The sequence below is a fragment of the Prunus persica genome, chromosome G1 (genome assembly GCF_000346465.2).
Source record: "Prunus persica cultivar Lovell chromosome G1, Prunus_persica_NCBIv2, whole genome shotgun sequence".
Lineage (NCBI taxonomy): Eukaryota > Viridiplantae > Streptophyta > Magnoliopsida > Rosales > Rosaceae > Prunus > Prunus persica.
The window spans coordinates 17,553,381-17,572,446 of record NC_034009.1 but is presented as its reverse complement, the minus strand read 5'-3'; the positions used below and the strand labels follow the sequence as shown (position 1 = coordinate 17,572,446).

Here is a 19,066-nt window from a genome sequence, read left to right as displayed (position 1 = left end):
CTAGAGCTGCTTCTCCTCAGTAAAGCTGTAGCTCATATGAATGTATTGGTAACTCATTTCAAAGTAATAAAAACTGCCCTGCATGCAGTACCATTTCAAAACTGCTGCTTTTCATAACGCACTCGTATCATCAACAAATTAATTTTGTTCGAACCCCTACTTTTAGTATCACTTTGAATGTCTTGATAACCTGTTCTATAAACTACAGTTCACCAGATGATGATTATGATTACCTGTACTTTTTTGTCATAGCACAGAACAGTCATCTTCGTTGAAATCCATCCGACAATGCCGCCAACTCCATCCTATATACTTGAGGATAAATCCTGAGTTCAACCATCCTCTGATCTCACAAAACAGGCTTTTTACAAGAAACATTCCTGCTAAGGAAACAATATCAGAGATTCTACATGTTAGCGAAATGAATTCAATGGATTCACTAAAAACAAGGACCCTGCGAATGTCAACCTAGGAAAATACCCTTTTACCAAGGAAAGTGTTTTGCATGTTAGGCTGCACCCCTTAAGTGCAGTGGACTTCATGAAAAATCCCTGCTCAGTGTTTATGGTAAAAGCATGGTTGAAATAAATCTTAAAACATGTTACTATTGCTTAGTTGAATTACATTTCGCAGGCTATATGGGCAGAAGGGCTGATGTATAACTGGTACAAGTGTGAATGTTGCCAGAAGAGTGAAATGACGGAAAGTGCACAAAAGTTGGGCTTCCAACAAAAACAAACATTCCTAGGAAATATTTTCTAGTTAGGTATATGACTACAAAAAGGTAAAGTTGTAGCATTTCCAGTATAGAAAAGGTACTTACTTATTAGGGGGGCCATTCAAGATAAGTGAAAAAGGGAAATAATAAGTAAAATTAATTAAAATATAGCATTTCCAGTACAGAAAAGATACTTACTTTCAGAAGAAATGGCTGGCCATGAAAAGTTGTGGGACCTGTCTTCTTCAAACTCTGCCGAAGCTTTAGCTTTAATTTCTTGAACCCTTTCATCCCATATGTTATCTATCAGCTTCCAAGTTTTATCATTGACTCGTTGGGTCTGCAAAAAGAATTAGACAACAATTGGCTAGCATGATGATAAAACATTGCAATAGAAAAACCCCAGTAAAGCATAATTCTCTAGATACCTACATAGGGCGAGGCGCGCCAAAGGTTGAAAATCCAGCATTTCCAGGTGAAAATGTAACTCTCCCGGGGAGTGTGACCCCATGGATTCCCCATCTCCCAGTGTAAATTAGGGCTCCATATTCATCAACCGGCTTCACTGCAGGCTGAAGAATGAGCAAGAACAAATGCTTCAAATGCACACACCACTGGAGATGCCAAGGCAATAGAAGTTCAATAATCGTCTATTCATGGACCCAAAATTTAAACACTTCTATTAGATTGTGAACATTTTCTAGATAAATGAAGGTTCCTCTACATATCTTACATCATCAACACTGACGGGGAAAAGATATATTGGGTCAGCAGGAGTGTACTAAGAATCACAGAAGGGTGAACTCACATTTATATAGATCAATAAAAGATAGCTTTTCATTTGAATTGTCAGCCGCATTAATTTAGAATAAACATAAACTACTGATGAATGAGAGGAAAGACAAGGAAAGCACATACGAAAAAAAATGAAAGAAAATAGTTTCAGATACCTCACTCCACTTCAAAATAATTATGTCCAGAATTATCATGTTAACATTAAGAAATTCAACACCTATCCATTTGAAAAAGACGAGCCCACAAATACAGCAGGCCATAACAATTACTATCCAACACTATGTTTAAGATCTACCTGAAGTATCCAAGGAGACCTTTATATATGTCCCAAATTTCTTCAGCTTTAATCTCTCCCTTTTCAAGTACTGCATGACATGAAAGCATTGAGCCAACCACGAAGTAGTGCATGATTACAACTTGACTAAATATGGAAGCTCAACCTCTCACACAATCAAAGTCTAACCAACAGCAACTTACTTATTTTTTAATTTTAAATTGAATCAAACAGATTAATAACCTGTAATTGTCTCTACAGCTGAATGGTACTCCCTTAGTACAGATGAACATTTGTCCTCAGCTTAACACATATTCATCTCGAAGTGCTTCAAGCTTGGCTGCAAGCTGTTTTAAATTCACAAATTACTGAAGCTATTTGGGTCCTCCAGAAAATAATTTTTTTCTGAAATGATACTGTATGTGACTCAAATCTATGAAGCATACATTTGGCACAAGATCACTTTGATTCCTGTAGTAAGCTTTCCCATATGCTGTCATTCCTTTCTGCAGAATAAGAAATTCTGCAAGCCTTGAAGCTTCTAATGTGGCCTTTGGAGAGATCCAACACAAGTTGTCAACTCCAAACATCTCCTCCTCAATAACTCTAGCTACAAATTAGGGCAATCAGCAAGCCATATCACTTCCTTTCTGCAGTTGTACGATTAGATTTAACAAGAAAACCAAAAAGTAAAAAATCAACAGAAGCAGAAGCAGAATAAATTCATCCGGGTACCATTGGTTAATAATCCGGTTCATATCAAGGAGTGAGCCATACAACTCCTGGTTCAACATCAAAAGCACTGATGCATAAGTCATGTGGACCAAAACCAGTAGACATGGGGTCACTTCAGGCCTAAATTCAGCTGTAGGTGCTACTTTGATTTTATATCAATAAGCTGTCGCTTATCCTAACCCTAAAATCTTAGCAGTAAAGTTCAAGTAGTTTGAATGCTTTCTATAAACTTAAAGAACCATTCTCCACGGGCTTAGATAACACCCTTTGTAATCTCCTCTCAGATTGTATAGGTTTATTATGATTAAAAAATCAAATAATTTTTAAGATTTATTTTGTACATAAGAAATGAGGTTGAGGGTATTCTACTGTATTTTTCTAGAGACCCAACAAACCCCCAATTTTCCTGAAACATGAGATAACAGCATACATGGTGTCCGCTTGAAATGAACAAGTAAAAAGGGGTTCATTATCAACTCCTCTGGCAAAAAGTTAATAGCAATTATACTAAGTGACCACAACAAATGAGGGAAAAAAGCTGAGCTAACACACTCTTAAATCATACAACCCAAATTCCTAAGAAACAATAAACTCAGAACTTGGTTAATAAAATTTTCAAGGGAATATATTGCAATTGGCAATTTCCTAGCACAAATCTGTCTAGTCAAGTTCAATCATAGTTGCTAGGATTGGTTGAAGGTTGCCTACAAAGGTTTGCTCATGATGCAGGACAGTGCAAGGGTGTGCGTCTGTGACAGATAATTTTTGGAGTTAGTAGATGGGCTCATAAATCGATATATCAAAAACTAATCTCTTTTAATTTCCTAATTATTGCATTACCAATTTACCACGGACACTTCTCTTTGGACCAAAAAAGACCAAAAAATTTTCAAAAATTAAAACACAGTTTGAATGCAGGTTTTCACATATGCACTCGAGCTTGGTCCATGAACGCTAGAGTCTACAGAAAACACGTCACAGGATGATCGAACATATGTTATTGTAATATTTGTGTGATACAAGATTAACCATTTTTAAGATATTCAAATGAGTGAAAGAGAAACATATTTATAAAAAAAACTCCAGCATGATGAGAAAGAAAGGCAAACACAGCTCTCAAAAGTAAACTTGCTAACAAGACAAATTTTCTTGACTTACGAGGACATGCACACACTATAGAGTTTACAAAATCCGATTTTCTTGAGAAGACCTTCCCTGATATTTCAGTGTAGCGCATATTTGGCTGACTACGAATGGATTTTATATCTGTCTGAAGAAGATAGAAACTATGAAATTAGCATGTTGGTAGACACAAAAATACATGCAACACACAGTAAAACAAAGTAGAACAATTAACCTCAGTGAAAGGGTGGTATGGGTCAGGAAAGTAGCAGGTAAGGACAGCAACAGCTGCTTCTCGATATGCCAATCTCAGTTATAGCTCCTCTGGAATTTCAGTACTATCTTCCTGACCTGTTTCAAACGAGCCCCTTTGCTGCAAATTGATAAACAAATACATGAACATGTGAGGCAGTAAGCCAGTCTATATAATTGGTTTACTCGAGCAATGTTGTTAGGGGAGCGGGAACAGGGGGTGCATAATATCGCCCAAAAAGGGATAGCTGGATGGGGAAAAACTCCACCAACCCTTTTCGAAGCCTCCAGAAGCTCTTCTCGTCCGATGAAATCTAAGTCCTTCCTGGCAGTCAAAATTCCAGCTTCATTCCTGTCAGGTGATGGGAAAAATGTAAGCATCAGTGCATCACTCTATTGCTACTGAATTGAAAATTTTAACTACCAATTAGGAATAAATTACAGTTCTGCAACTCTGCACCCATGAAATCCTCCGTAAGCTCTGCAATTTCCTGAAGGAGAACCTCCTTCTCCTCTTCAGAACAAAAAAATTTATTTCTAGCATGCGCCTACTGGCATAAAAAGTAGAACGTTATGCAAGGACTAAAAAAATTTCAGAAGCTAGAGTTTCTAATGCTAGAAGCAATAAAACAAAACACCTTTAATATGGCCAGTCCACCACCCTTTGATGGCAAACCAACTCTTATAATCTTGTCAAAGCGACCCTTTCTCAATAGAGCAGGATCAAGGATATCTAATCTATTTGTTGCACCTATAACTAACACCTGAAAAAGACAAAATTAACAGCCAAGATACAAAATTTCCTTTTCAATTCGAGGAAGAAAATACATACAGTGAGGTAAACTCTTTAAATCCATCAATCTCTGTTAGTATCTGAAGCAGGCCTTGTTCCCTTTCTGCACCACCCTTCATAGGACAATTGCAGAGACCAAAAACGCTAGTGTGAATTATAATCATGAAATCAACTAAAGATTCTTAAATTCAAAATGGCACCAGTGAACTAATTCATCAACTTCATAAAGAATGAACATGTATAAGTGCCTATTTGGAAGTCTGTTTGGCGGGAGATTTGGAAAAGGCCAAACGAGAGAGGAATTTTTTAAAAGAAGCCAAAATAGACAAAATTGTCCTTATTTATTTTTGAATTTCGTAAGGAATTCTTTACATTTACATGTCTTTAGTTTGAAAGTTGAGAAGTTTTTCTGTCTTTTTTGAAAAAGCTTTGGCTTTTTCCAAAAGTGAAAATTTTTTTGTGGCTAAAACCTAAATTTACTATGTTTTTTTCTTTATTAGGTATATCAGTCGTGTGGGGCATATATATCAAATTCAGATATTATCCTTGAACCATTGATTCTTCTGAGAACCATAAAGAACAAATCCTTGAGCAAACAAAACAAACATCCAAGCACCAACATAACAAAACTGAGAATATGAATTAAGATAAACTGATGTCTTATCAAACGTACAAAGGACTGGCATATTATTCATCAAAGGAATGCTAAAATACATCATAACCAAAGATAATATAAAGTCTCAAATCATGCCCCAAGAAACAAGATATGAGCAGATATAAAATATCTTCCTAGCAACCCCTCTCACAGTAGAACACTCAATGCTCCAATCCTGCAATGAGAAACAAAGGGTAAGGATAAATCAACAGTGAGGATTCGTATCTCGAACAAATAGTCCATAAAATGATTACTTGATTACAAACTTTAAATATACTTACATATTTTGTTGAAGGCTACAATGTCACAGCTCTGGACATACTCATTAATTGGTTCAACAGTAAGTTGTTCCTCAATAAGAGTGTCAACAGAGACCAGGTCATCAACAATTGTTAGCATTATTTGCAACTTCTTTATTCCATACCCAACAGCTACAAGTTTGGCTGCAGAATCAACAGGATAATAAATAACCAAATTAGGAACATAAAGGTTGGTTTAGCATCAATCAAGAGGACTAAAAATTTCATAACATTGACTTCCACATTGCTAATGTATTAAGTGCATATCAATGGCCAAATTTTGTTGCTAACTATGGTTAGAAAATCTGGCCCTTAGCTTATAACTGCAATTAACTTAAATGAAAGAACATACATGCTCCCCAATGCAAGCCTTCAATGTGAACACTTCTTACTGCCTCCTCAAGCTTTTTCATGTCAGTTTCATCATCCCATGGCTTCACATCCAACAGGACTGATGACTTTCCAGCTGACAATGGAAAAATACAACAACAAACCTTCAGCACGAAAGAAATAACAGTGAAAGGGGAAAGGAGATGGATATATTAAAGGGCAGACAACAAGATAGGAAACTAATATGAAAGGGCTGAAAACAAGATAGGAAACTAATATGAAAGGGCTGAAAACAAAATAGGAAACTAATATGAAAGGGATGAAAATCAGTGAGGAAACTAACATTCTTTCTTTTTTGTAGATGCCTTGATGGAAGCTGCACGCTCTTCAGCAGCCTTCTTCTCTTCTTCAGTCTCTTCACCAAACAGATCCACATCATCATCGTCTTCAGCAGCTGAGGCCTGAAAACCGTATCACATTCTAACACATGAGCATAACAATTGTATGCAATTTCTTAAAGCGGATAAAGCAATAATAACCCAACCCTAACATTCCACATTATAAGCAAGAAAGCAAACAGACATCCAAATAAGAACTCAGTAAATAGGGCAGAAAAGTGCTTGCCTTTGTATCAGCCACAGGAGGTGTAGCAACTGCTTCCTCTGTGATGGGAGCAGATCCCTCAACAATGACACCAGAGCCTTGTCCAGAAACACCACTACAACAACAGACAATCAAATAAGTCAAAGATTTAACCCAAATATATGAGCTTTGAAGAAATCCATCATAATCTAATAATAAAGATAAAAGAAACCCATCACAAGTTATAAGAACTTACGAAATCCTAAGAAGTGCAGTGATATGATTGTACCACCGAGACACGTTCACAAATTCTGATGATGGAGGCTTTGAAAGAGCTGCATGGACAATGAGATCATCCTTTGAAGCTTCGTAGCCAGTAATGTAACTGCGGGCAAGCAAGTAGTCATCCAATTTCTTCAGGCCAACAGCCGAGTTGATGTCATGGAATGTGACTGCCATTGATAAGCCTTTTTGTGATTTTCCTACAACCCAGATACAAAAAATTTAGTCTTTCATCCATGGATGAGTTACAACTTACATTCCCACTGATAAGTACCAAAATTAGCCAACTAATGTAACGCGTGTTACTGAAAAAATAAGTGTTTTTGAAGATTTTATTCTGGAAAAATTTATCAACCATTGAAAATCTAAACTTAAAACAAACTGAAAATCTAAGAAAAACTAGAAAACTGTTTCAATTTCAAACACTAAAGAGATTGATGAATCATATAGCCTAAAAGACTCTGACTTTATCAAAAGTAAGGATGTTGAGCAACGGATCTGAGCTTACCTTAAGCAGGAGGAGCTACTACACAGAGGAGGAGAGAGAGATGACCCGTTAATAGGTTGAGATTTCTCTAGGGTTTCTAAGGATTATTTAGGCCATCACAGGTCTCCGGATATAGAGTCATCTAAATGGGCCGGGGCGGGCTGAGCCGATACAATCAGGTTACGGCCCAACATGTTTAAATCAGTAGAACATAACATGACATGGAAACGACGTCGTCCAAGTCTTCTGCTTGCTGTTAGTAAATCCTAGCTTGGCAATAGCACTTTCAGTGCCTTGGTGGAGCTCCAGCAGTGCTCAATTCGATCAGCGTTAGAAAGAAAGAGAAGAAGAAGAAGAGAAGAGAAGAGAGGAAAGTGATGCCGAAGAGAACAACACACACGTATTCGAGCGAGGACGCAGCTCCAGATGGACCTGACTCTGATATCTTCGTCTACTACTGCAAGCACTGTGGATCTCACCTACTCATAACTGGTTCTCTCTCTCTCTCTCTCTTGATTGTAGTTGGGTTATTGTTTGAGCAGAAATTAATTTGTTTAAAAAAAGAAATTGGTATAATTGCTCATTTTAATTGGTATTGGATTTTTCATAATGGTTGTTGTTAAAAGAGAGTTTGTTGAATAATATTTTTGGGCAAGCAGTTTATATTATACTGAAGTGTGTGTTGTGTAAGATACCCAGTTGCAGAAAATGCCCAAAAGGAAGACTGACAAAGCTTATGTGTTGGACAAGAGCAAACATCTTGCAAGGCTTAACATTGCTGAGGCTGGAAAAGTTGTATTGAAAAGGTTCTTTTTCTTCTTCTAATGAAAGTATGATATCTTTAGTGTTATACAGTTTGTAAGAAGAAGAAAACAATTGGATTTTTACTGATGTGTGTTAACAGTGGCTGATCACCTGCCTTCAGTTTCTTGTACCTCAGTTTGTCTGACAGTTTCTGAGAAACTATTTTGTTTCTGCACCTTTTCATACGTATGTTCTTCCTTGAGATTGTCCTGTCAGTGCATTATGTTCTTCAATCAAGATAGAGTTTAATGATTTTTTTCAAGTACAATTATTATGTGATAGTATCATCGTAGTTCATATTTTGAAATCTTGATCGTTATTAATCCAGGGGTGAGGGGAAAATGGAGAAGCAATTTCGCATGAACTGTGTGGGTTGTGGACTCTTTGTTTTCTATCGCTCAGAAGAAGATTTGGAAGGTGCTTCTTTCATATATGTTGTTGATGGTGCTCTAAGCACGGTTGCTGCTGAAACCAACCCACAGGTATAAGATAGTTTATAAAGGCTTTGTGTCATCATCTGTTGACTTGATTGTGAAAAAAACTGTCTCGCGTTCTCATATTTAGTTTGCATTCGGAAATTGTGTTCTTTCTTATAAATTAAGGGAAATAGGAGCTTATTTCTCATTGTATCCATCTGTTGGGTTGTAAACATTTTGGGAAACTATTAAGAAAGTTTGTCTCTGCTTGAGCATGGCAGTTCAGACTACTGTCTACTACAGTGTGATCCAAATTTCCTAATTGGGTAGTCTGATATGTGATGTAGGATGCTCCTGTGCCACCCTGCATTTCAAACCTAGATGGGGGACTCGTTCAAGTGGCTATAGAAGTGGAAGACCGTGCACAACGGTCAGCAATCACAAGTAACCGAAATTTTTAATGTATTTATGTCATATTTTTAGCATGCAACTCGTTAGTTCGAATGGAAATCATAAGTCAATTATTGCATATACTTCTTTTGATTTTTTTGGATTTTGTGTGTGCTGAGCACTAGTCCTTGCTGACTTTTAAGTTTGATATCTATATATATATACCTCTACGAGGGCTGTGTTCGCTTCGCCAAAAAAAAGTCTTTTTTTACCATAAATTTAAATGACTGATTATATTTTAAATTATTGGTTCCTTGACATAAATTTCATGTTCCCACTTTTTTCTCTTATGACAGGAGTGAATGCTGATGATGTTAGAGTTACTGTGGCTGCACCTGCAGCTCGGGGAGAAGCAAACAATGAACTCTTGGAGTTCATGGGCAAAGTATGATTCTATTTCATCTTAGGCTGTTTAACCTAAGAAGCCAATCTTTTCGAACGTGTAAATCTAATACTTGCTTTTTACACAGGTGTTGGGTCTGAGACTAAACCAGATGACTCTTCAGAGAGGGTGGAATAATAAATCGAAACTCCTTGTGGTGAGTTAAACAAGTTTTACTCTCTCTCTCTCTCTCTCTCTCTCTCTCTCTCTCTCTCTCTCTCTCTCTCTCTCTCTCTCTCTCTCTCTCTCTCTCGTGGGCGTGGGTGTCGGTGTTGGTGGCAGCTTGGGTGTATCATATTCTGTTTCAAATGTGCCTTTGTTAAGGAGAACATTATCATTTTCGTCATAAAAAAATTCAGAGCATTGTATACAATAATTTTGCTGCCATGCACTATTCCCCGATTTACTGTATTGTTGCACAAACATTTCTACTTTGGCAACATAGATAAAAACAAGACATGGTATTTCTTCCTTAACTAATTTATTCGACTGCTTATAAAATAAGAGCAACTACAATTCATTTAGGGAACCTCACTTGGGCGGCATCCTGATAGAAGCTATGTATGCAATAGACCCCTGAATTGTGTATGAGTTAGGATGCCAATTTAACTAAGAAACTGCTTAAGCTGATCTTGCTTGGCCTTCTTCATTATCATTTGGTGATTATTGCAGGTGGAGGATTTGTCTGCTAGGCAAGTATATGAGAAACTTCTGGAGGCTGTTCAACCTTGAGGTTGTACAATTTACATGTCAATTGTAATGAAAGATAAGATCCATTCAACTTGTACGTTTACCCTGGACATCCTGGACTTCAAATTATTCTTCAGTTAGTTGTGATTGTTGTAATCCAATGTTGCAATGTCAAAAATTCAATTGTACAACCTGAGTCTATTTTATGATAATTCCAGTTAATTCTGTATGTAGTCTTGCCTTTGCTATTAATCAAGAATTGGTCAATTGGAGTAGTTACTAGTTATGCGCATGTGAACTTTGTGAACGAGAATAGGAGTCGGGGAGAAATTAAGAAATTTTGCCCTCCAATTGAATCTAAATTTCTTGAAAATGAAACCACTTATGCTAGGATCCAGAGTTACATTTTAGATCATTTTTAAGAACACATTATATTTCGTATACTTTTCGCAATGGCATACTAAACATGGAGTGGCATGTAAGAAGTCTATGATCAAATTTCGTCATCTTGTACAAAGTAACACCAATACCTATATAGCTCGCCTTTATTCTTAGCCCCAATTCTACTAATATTCCGTCAATTCTACTAATATTCCGTGAATTTCAAATAATATTCCATCAATTCTAAGTATCATATATGTTATAACCTCGCAAGACTCGACCGATGCTCTAGTCTAGTGCCAAAGCCGACCTGCTAGGGCATCAGCATGGCTGTTTTCAGAGCGTGGGATCTGGAGCTAGTGTAATTTTCTTTTCCACATAAACAAAAAAACCAATAAACTGGTGGCGAGGTAGGCAGTCCACATCACAGAGCGTCCCAACAACGCGCTAGAACAGTACATTATCCTCTGACAAAATCACAGCAGCCACACGTTTCCTGTGTCCCGGACAACCAAGCGCAGACGGCACAGCTACTCGCGTCAGAAATCACCCATCCACAACTTGTTTTTCGAAATTCCCAACCTACCCTTCAGAAACTAGCCCGCCGGAGGCCCAAACGAGCCTGAACGCGAGTACACAAAAACATTAAGAACTCACGCGCGTACTATAATCCCCAACATTGATGCTCTTTCCATTTTCTAATTGCCACGTTTGACCCACATGATACAGATAAGGCCAATTTCCAATAGCTTGCTAGACAACAAAAAACAGGTAGCCAAATGGCGCCAAAGCCCAACAAAATGGATTGAATTTGATGCTTCACAAGAAAACGGTTGTATTCTTATCCACAGAAAAATGTCACGATTCTTCAAGAAATATTTTAGATGCAATAAAAACCGAAAAGCTTTAACAATTTATTTTATTTTTTATTATAGGAACCTTCAGTTATTTTGTTTCTTTTCTTCTTTTAGTTTTCCATATTCCAACTACCGTATATGTATGATCCAAATTCCAATGCAGGATTTGCCCATCTGTCTATTCTGTATCATTCATTAGCAACCTTCAATTATTTTTTATTTTTATTTTTTTACCATTTATCTCTTCAGCTTGATTTGTGTTTTTATAACCAATCTTTGCTTCAATCTCTTCTTTTATTTTATCACTTACCAGTAACAATGGTAAAATTAGAAATTTTGACCTATCACGTTCTGACACTTTTGACCTTTAAAAAAAACACATTCTTACTCAAGGTGATAATGCAATAATGACAAAATATTACTCACACAAAAACAAAATATATCATTAAGAATCCTTAAGAGTCCTAAAATAAGAAAAAGAACACATGAAACGACTAGAACCATGACATATTTAACATCTATGCTACTCAAAATATAATCTTAACCACATTGTAAAATTTGAGTTGCATACACATAAAGCAATAAATGCGTACAAGTGTATACAAAAACCCTCTTATAATACATACCTTATTACAAAAGGCCTACAAGTGTAGTGGTTTGGAGCAATTGATTCTTCAGGTAAGGTTATGAGTTTGAGTCATAGCATCCATTTAGTGTGTATGAGTTTAATATATTATTGTCCCTCTCAATAGAAAATATCTTATATAAAAAATAAAAATAAAGTCTTATTTTATGGTCACCTAACCAATAATTCATAAATCTAGTGCATGTAAAGAAATTTCCCGAAGTCATACTAAAATTCCTATTGGAAAAAAAAAAAGAAGCAAAAACTCATACTAAAATAAATAAATCCCACTAAAAGCTCGCATTTGATTGGTCTGTGAAGCATAAGAAATTTCATACAACGGAGATAACACTGTTTTATTATTTTCGAACAATAACGCAATGACACTTGGTGTTATTAGTCGGATAGAAAGACACTGCTATCTTGTTACAAGTTTGTTTTTTTGTTGATGCACAACAGCTCCGTAATAGAAAAAAACTCTGTCGTCAAAATTTTCCGTTTCCAAATTTGGCATCTCAGTCTTTAAAATTTCTTACTTGGCGGACCAAAATTGGAACGCCAAGACATCACCACCTACATTTTCTCGGAAAATCTTTCTCCATTTTCTCGGGAAAATCTTGCGAACTTTGCAATTCAGAACTGGAGGATCAGATTTTCGAATCGTCTCATAAACAAGGAGAAGCTTGATCTGAGTAAAAAATCATACCTCCATTGTTTAAAACGGAGCTCTTCTTGCCCCTATTTTAGCTTCCGCACTCGATTAAATTGTAGGGGTTTCGTGTAAAAATCAGCATAGGAAAATCACAACCCCGTAATTTTTTCGGTTGGTAAGTTCAGAGGAAGTTGAAATTCTCGATTTTTTTGCTTGAATTTCTCTTCTGTATTTTCGAAATTGTGTTTGGTTCTCTGCTCCTGAGGCTTGGTAGCTCAGAGGAAGAGAGAGGATGACGCTCGATTCGATGCCAGGGAGCTCAGGGTACTTGGATTTGCATCCAGAGAGGAAAATGTTCTATTTCAAGAATCCTTACATTCTCCGTTTGACTGTAGTTGCTGGGATTGGTGGGCTTCTCTTTGGCTACGACACAGGTACTACTGCAGCCAATTCTTACTCTTATAGTCCTGATACAAACTCTCATAGATATATACATACATGTCTCTCTATGTGTATACTCGTATTTATACATGCCCTGTACGTATATACTTGTATTTAAACTTACCCTGTACGTATAATTAGTAACAGGAGAAAAATTTGGGTTTGATCACGGTGCCATAGTTATGGTTTCTGTTGCTGTTTTTTGTTTTAATTTTGTTTTTCTGTTGCTGTTGTTTGAGTACTAAGTTATTGAATAAGCTCAAGGATTAATCAAATTTCTGTTGTGTGGCATTTCTTCTTTTCTTTAAGTTCACATTTAACAAGCATTGTTTAAGAAGTAATCTTACTTTCCCTCCATTATGATTGGGCAATTTTGTCCTATCTTTTTTTCTGTGTGTGTTAAGAATCAACATCTGCACTAAAACTTATGCCAAATGTAACTAAGATCATAACATTTGTGCTTGTTAATATTTGACTTCCATAATGCTTTGCAAGTCAAGCACCAAATTGAAATTTTACCTATATTTTATGGATGCAGAATGCAATTAACCCTGATTTTGAATCTGTGGACTCTCAAGGTTTATATTCTGTATTCTGCATTTCCTTAGTAGGCCCTGTTACCTTCTTTCTGAGAATATACTACGTATGAACTTGATATCAACATGGTTTAGTGGCCGCCCTACTTCTCTTTAGTTATACAGCTCTCACTTCCTTTTTCTTTTTCTTTTTCTCTGAATATGTTTTCACATTGGTGATATTGATTGCAGGTGTGATATCGGGGGCACTTCTGTATATCAAAGATGATTTTGAGGCTGTGAAAGACAGTAGTTTCCTTCAGGTACAAGCATTTAATTTTTATGGTAAAGCTTTCTCTTGGAGTGGAGATATCACATGGTTCTGATTTTTGTCAAGAGTGAGAAGAGTACAGGGAAATAGGACCATTTCTTTTTCCCTAACATATGGTTGAGAGGGGATCCGAGTAGAGGAAGAGAATGAGCTTTACCTGATTTTGTTTGTTAAGTTCTTTATAGCTGCAAAAAGAAAAAAATGTAAACATTCATGCCTTTTCTTCTTTGAATCACTCTGAGTATTTAAGTTGGCAGGAAACAATTGTCAGCATGGCCATTGTTGGTGCTATAATTGGGGCAGCTGCAGGGGGTTGGATTAATGATGCTTATGGACGTAAGAAGGCTACTCTTCTTGCTGATATTATATTTACTCTTGGGGCGATTGTCATGGCTGCTGCTCCAGATCCATATGTTCTTATATTGGGGCGACTTCTGGTCGGCCTCGGTGTGGGTGTGGCATCTGTCACTGCTCCTGTTTACATCGCAGAGGCATCCCCATCAGAAATAAGGGGAGGACTAGTGAGCACGAATGTTCTTATGATAACTGGTGGCCAGTTTCTTTCCTACCTTGTTAATCTCGGTTTTACAGAGGTTAGAATTATCTTACTTGGCCATTTGTTTTCCTTTCATCATCTTCCAGTACTTATTGAATAACGTGTTTATACTTTCCTCAAAGAAACCTTATTTCCCTTGGAACCAATAGTTTGTTTTTGTTATTCTAGTATTATATTGGAATAGTCTTTCTGCGAAGTGTTTTTGGCTTTTAGTTACAACATTTTGGGGAGCTGTGGCTACCAATTGGCTGTGTTTAATAAGGCTATTTTGTTTCTTTTATTTTACCACTTCATGATTTATTCACCGGGATTGAGGTTTTGTAATGCTTATCAAATTGCTCAAATTCAGAAGAGAAACTTCTTCTTTTTTGTGTGCTTATCGTAATTGTGGATGTTTCTTACATAAATTAGTCAACCTGCCCGATTCTGCAAGAGGTTAGACAACTAAGATGTTCTTTCCATAAAAAAGAGAGGAAACAAATAGCTAATTAAAGAAATTGACCGTTATGTGAATTTGAGCATATTATGTGAATGGTTGGGTGTTATATATGTTGGTCTCATTTTCACTTGGTCAAAGTAGGATCTTGGTTTTCATCGAATCTGAAATGGAAAATGAGATTTTTCCCCATTAAAATTACTGAATGACAGGACAGTGAAGATGTACTTGAAAGATTATCTGATAATTGATCATGAGATATTGAGGGTATGAATCTCTGCCATTATTGTTTCGTATATATCTTTTATTTGAACCATTTGCCCCAGTAGAAATTCAAACTGATTTTTTAAAATAATAAGCTGCTGGGTTTATTGTACTTGTCTTTTATGCAAAAGTTATTGCAGGAGAAAGGTTCCACTTTTGCAGTTTTGAAGGGGCAGCATCAGGATAAGAGTTTGGGGCTGAAAGACATTACTGAAGGAATCTCTTCTGTTCTTTCCTGTCTAAGTTAGATAATGCATGGTGCTTTGATTGTTGAAAGCATGCTAGTACTTAGTGTAGTGTATCTGATCAAGGAAGAATAGCTTATTTTTCTTCACTTAAAGTTATTAGCAACAGTTTACGTTGTCATGTTAGAGTTAGAAGTTTTATTAATGTTATTATTCCACTTTACTGTGTCTGGAAATAAGAAAAAGATGGATTCTTCTTTTCGTGCTTTTACTTTTCTTCTTCAGAAACAAAAGAAGAATCCACTTTCAAAGAAAAGAAAATGAATCCTTGTTGGAGCTTTGAAGGTGAAGAAACAAGTCATTAAATACAGATTTCAAGTATAAGGCTAGAAATTTGTTGGAGGACAATATCTAGTTCTTCACATGCTTTTTCTTTTGCTTAGTATTGTGTTGCATGTATAGTTTCAAGATATTACCCAGTACAAGTAACATAAATATGAGTAGTTCTGAAATATTGTATATTTTAAATGTTTGCTTGATAAACTGAATGACATTAATGTTTTATATGCAATCTACTTGGGAGTTTGATCACTGCCTTCTAAAGTGTTGATATCATATTTCATATGTTTACTTAGTGTTTTTGGCATTGGTGCATGGGTTAGTTTAATTTGTGTAACTTTCTGTGGCATGATAGATCTCACTTTCTCTTATTCCATATTAACACCGTTGTGCCAATGCAGGTCCCTGGGACATGGCGATGGATGCTTGGAGTATCAGGTGTTCCAGCTGTCATTCAGTTCTCTCTCATGCTCTGTCTACCAGAGTCTCCTCGATGGCTTTTTATGAAGGTAACTTATCACTCCATGGGTTGAGAAAGAATGGAGAGAATGCGATACATCAATCATAATCAAAACCAAATCATTTAATCACAAAACTAGATAACACCCTAAACAAACTAGGTAACCAATTTTAGTATCCATGATTACAGTATCACTTCTTTCTTGAACACTCGCTCTCAAGCTGGAGCATTGATGATCATGCCCAACTTGTTACATACCTCATGAATAACATTAAGAAATTAAAAATATAAAAGAGCTTAAAAGTATAAAAAAAGAAACACAAAGTAAATTAGATTTGTGGTTATGCCGCCGTGAATGATTTTGCCATGCCATCAAGCCTTGAATTTCTTTCAAGATAATCATCAACATCTTCAATAGCCTCAAACACTCCAGCTCAAATAGGTAGAGGGTTGATTTGCCTTAAACTTTGAACTAAAACTTTGAAATCTTTGGATGTTAATACTCTATTTGAAGAATAACTAGAAATGTTATTGCCTACTTTAAAAACTTCGGGTTATGTTCCTACAAACCTTATGACATCATAAGCCTGTATTCACAAAACGACATAGGTGGGCATCACATGCCTTGCCATTTCAACAACTTACACATAGTTACAAATTAGATGGAATTATGCGCCTCCAAGATATAAAGACATAACGTGTCTTCATAAAACCAGACCTGCACATGCTCTCCCACACGCACATACGCAGTATAATTTAAATTAAGACTGATGATGAAGAAAAGGTTGAGAAAAAACTGTGGATAGTAATATGAAAGTGTATATAATGTGACAAAGTCAACTGGACAACTTGTTATGAAGCTGTCAGGCAGGAGGATGGAATTTGCATAACTATAAAGCTAAAGCAGTTTTTATGCTCTACTCTATCCTCTCCTCCATCTCCAGCAGTTTCTTTCTTCATGCATAATCAATTTAAATTTTTTATCCTAATTTGCAGGATGATAAAGAAACAGCCATTGCTGTGATGTCCAAAATTTATAATTTGTCTCGCTTAGAGGACGAAATAGATTACCTCGCTTCTCAAGCAGAGGAAGAGCACCATAAGAAGAAGGATGTTAGCTACTGGAATGTTTTCAAAGTAAAAGAAATCAGACTTGCTTTTCTGGCTGGGGCCGGACTTCAGGTAGGATGAGGTGTTTATTTGAAATACTCATGTTACCAAACTAGGATTTCATTCTTGTTTCTAGAATGCCATGGAACACTAATTTCACTATGTGTTGCTACTTCAACTTGGTAGATTTCCATTGCATTTAAAGATGTATGTGAACTATTTCTTTTGTTTCAGTCTTGTTAGGGTTCTGTCACAGGTTGCAACTAATTGTCGTTCATACTTCATAGTACTTCAGAAGAAGTGAGCATTTCCATGATTTCCACTAATTATTTATGTGGAAAGTTACCTTTGAAAATTATGACTCCTGCAGTTGCTTTTTTCTTTGCTCATGGCATTTCTAAAGGCTTAGGTTCTTTCATTGTGTGATATAAAACTGCACAGGTTCCAATTGCAGTTCTAGTTCAAGAAGTTCAATTCTTTTCTTCTTATTTTCTGAACTTTCTTTACCTCTAGTCTCACTGAATCTTCTTTTTTGTATTATTGATGTAAAAAAATCAGGAATTCCATTCGCTTAATTTGCTTTAAAGTGCTTGATCTCATGTGTTGACAATTTGTTCTTGTTCAGGCATTTCAGCAATTCACTGGTATCAACACAGTCATGTACTATAGCCCAACAATTGTGCAGATGGCTGGCTTTCAGTCCAACCAGTTAGCTCTTTTACTGTCCCTTATAGTGGCTGCCATGAATGCTGCTGGGACAGTTCTTGGCATTTATCTCATTGACCATTTTGGCCGGAGGAAGCTGGCCCTCTCGAGCTTAAGTGGTGTTATTGTGTCACTTCTCATCCTCTCGGCTGCTTTTTTTGTTCAATCATCGGGTTCTACAAGTGTATTTTATGGGTGGCTTGCAGTTATAGGTTTAGCCCTGTACATTGGTTTCTTTGCACCCGGGATGGGACCTGTGCCATGGACCGTGAACTCGGAGATATATCCTGAAGCATATAGAGGGATATGTGGGGGAATGTCAGCTACTGTGAATTGGATATCGAATTTGATTGTGGCCCAGACATTCCTTTCAGTTGCAGAATCTATTGGAACTGGTGCAACTTTCTTGATCATTGCGGTTGTGGCTGTCATTGCATTTGTCTTTGTGATTCTGTTCCTACCCGAGACAAAGGGCTTGACATTCGAGGAAGTGGAGAGGATTTGGAAGGAGAGGGCTTGGGGCAGCAGTGGTTCTAACACACAGAGCCTTCTTGAGCAGGGAGATGAGTCATAGGTGTTACAGTTTTGCATATTCTGATAGAACTGCTAGCTGTGCTTGCTGTAGAAGACGAACTTGCATTTTGTTTCAATATGTATATATATCCTCACATATTCTCAGTACTTGCTTGAAGATCAGCTTTTGACTAGTAAGTCTGGTCCATTGTGCCCCATGAGAATTTCTGGATTGGCAGGATGTCATTTTAGGAAGTTTATTCTAAAAACTAGTCTCTGGAATTATCGACCACTGATCCTAATAAACTAAGATTAGCCATTAGCAGTAGACGCTGTTAGGCCATTTGGCCAGAGCAATGAGTCCGTCCTCTTGCACCCAAGTTTGAATCCTCCTCTCCGTAGGTTAGATTGATTTAGAGTAATTTAGACTATCTCTTGTATTGAAAAAATATATATATATTAAGTATTAGCAAGAGAGGACTAGAGTTAACAAACCTTAGTTGGACGTTTTCTTTGCCCCCTCAAGTAGAAGAACCGGATAATGTACAAGTTCTTGTCTATGGTATCTCCGACAATAACCATTTTGACTATAATCTCTAGGATCTATCTGAACCATGACCAACTTCATAT

General features: G+C 36.7%; 3 protein-coding genes and 1 pseudogene across 5 annotated transcripts; 2 read left to right on the top strand and 2 right to left on the bottom strand.

Moving 5' to 3' along the window:
• Positions 390-4,808, bottom strand: LOC18790313 (annotated as a pseudogene).
• Positions 5,311-7,463, bottom strand: LOC18790306 (elongation factor 1-delta 2). The gene is made up of 7 exons (XM_007223840.2): positions 7,346-7,463; positions 6,812-7,037; positions 6,598-6,691; positions 6,317-6,434; positions 5,996-6,109; positions 5,626-5,787; positions 5,311-5,519 (listed from the first exon to the last, which is right to left on the bottom strand). Coding segments are annotated over exons 2-7 (693 nt in total). The 5' UTR covers positions 7,015-7,037; positions 7,346-7,463; the 3' UTR covers positions 5,311-5,517.
• On the top strand, positions 7,613-10,299 carry LOC18793794 (UPF0235 protein At5g63440). Of its 2 annotated transcripts, none has more exons than XM_007223831.2 (7): positions 7,613-7,816; positions 8,016-8,130; positions 8,457-8,610; positions 8,892-8,988; positions 9,291-9,379; positions 9,465-9,533; positions 10,049-10,299. In XM_007223831.2, exons 1-7 carry the CDS (start codon positions 7,702-7,704, stop codon positions 10,106-10,108), a joined length of 699 nt encoding a protein of 232 aa, XP_007223893.1. In that variant the 5' UTR covers positions 7,613-7,701; the 3' UTR covers positions 10,109-10,299. The 2 variants fall into 2 exon arrangements, with proteins under 2 accessions (XP_007223893.1, XP_020410214.1); XM_020554625.1 differs by having other exon boundaries at positions 7,705-7,816; positions 8,024-8,130.
• On the top strand, positions 12,365-18,728 carry LOC18789947 (inositol transporter 1). Of its 2 annotated transcripts, XM_020553840.1 has the most exons (7): positions 12,365-12,756; positions 12,896-13,015; positions 13,790-13,860; positions 14,126-14,461; positions 16,050-16,157; positions 17,105-17,290; positions 17,844-18,728. In XM_020553840.1, the coding sequence occupies exons 2-7, from the start codon at positions 12,934-12,936 to the stop codon at positions 18,495-18,497; spliced, it is 1,437 nt and encodes a 478-aa protein (XP_020409429.1). In that variant the 5' UTR covers positions 12,365-12,756; positions 12,896-12,933; the 3' UTR covers positions 18,498-18,728. The 2 variants fall into 2 exon arrangements, with proteins under 2 accessions (XP_020409429.1, XP_007227453.1); XM_007227391.2 differs by having other exon boundaries at positions 12,365-13,015.

What these genes read in the sequence shown, in the direction of transcription:
- LOC18790306 (XM_007223840.2), bottom strand. Translation starts at nt 7,014, where the DNA reads ATGGCAGTCACATTCCATGACATCAACTCGGCTGTTGGCCTGAAGAAA. An exon ending in CTCCTGTGGCTGATACAAAG is followed by an intron (nt 6,435 to 6,597) that starts GCAAGCACTTTT and finishes TACGGTTTTCAG; the next exon opens with GCCTCAGCTGCTGAAGACGA. An exon ending in ATCTACAAAAAAGAAAGAAT is followed by an intron (nt 6,110 to 6,316) that starts GTTAGTTTCCTC and finishes TTCCATTGTCAG; the next exon opens with CTGGAAAGTCATCAGTCCTG.
- LOC18793794 (XM_007223831.2), top strand. Translation starts at nt 7,702, where the DNA reads ATGCCGAAGAGAACAACACACACGTATTCGAGCGAGGACGCAGCTCCA. An exon ending in ATCTCACCTACTCATAACTG is followed by an intron (nt 7,817 to 8,015) that starts GTTCTCTCTCTC and finishes GTGTTGTGTAAG; the next exon opens with ATACCCAGTTGCAGAAAATG. An exon ending in TCTTGGAGTTCATGGGCAAA is followed by an intron (nt 9,380 to 9,464) that starts GTATGATTCTAT and finishes CTTTTTACACAG; the next exon opens with GTGTTGGGTCTGAGACTAAA.
- LOC18789947 (XM_007227391.2), top strand. Translation starts at nt 12,874, where the DNA reads ATGACGCTCGATTCGATGCCAGGGAGCTCAGGGTACTTGGATTTGCAT. An exon ending in AAGACAGTAGTTTCCTTCAG is followed by an intron (nt 13,861 to 14,125) that starts GTACAAGCATTT and finishes TTAAGTTGGCAG; the next exon opens with GAAACAATTGTCAGCATGGC. An exon ending in TTAATCTCGGTTTTACAGAG is followed by an intron (nt 14,462 to 16,049) that starts GTTAGAATTATC and finishes GTGCCAATGCAG; the next exon opens with GTCCCTGGGACATGGCGATG.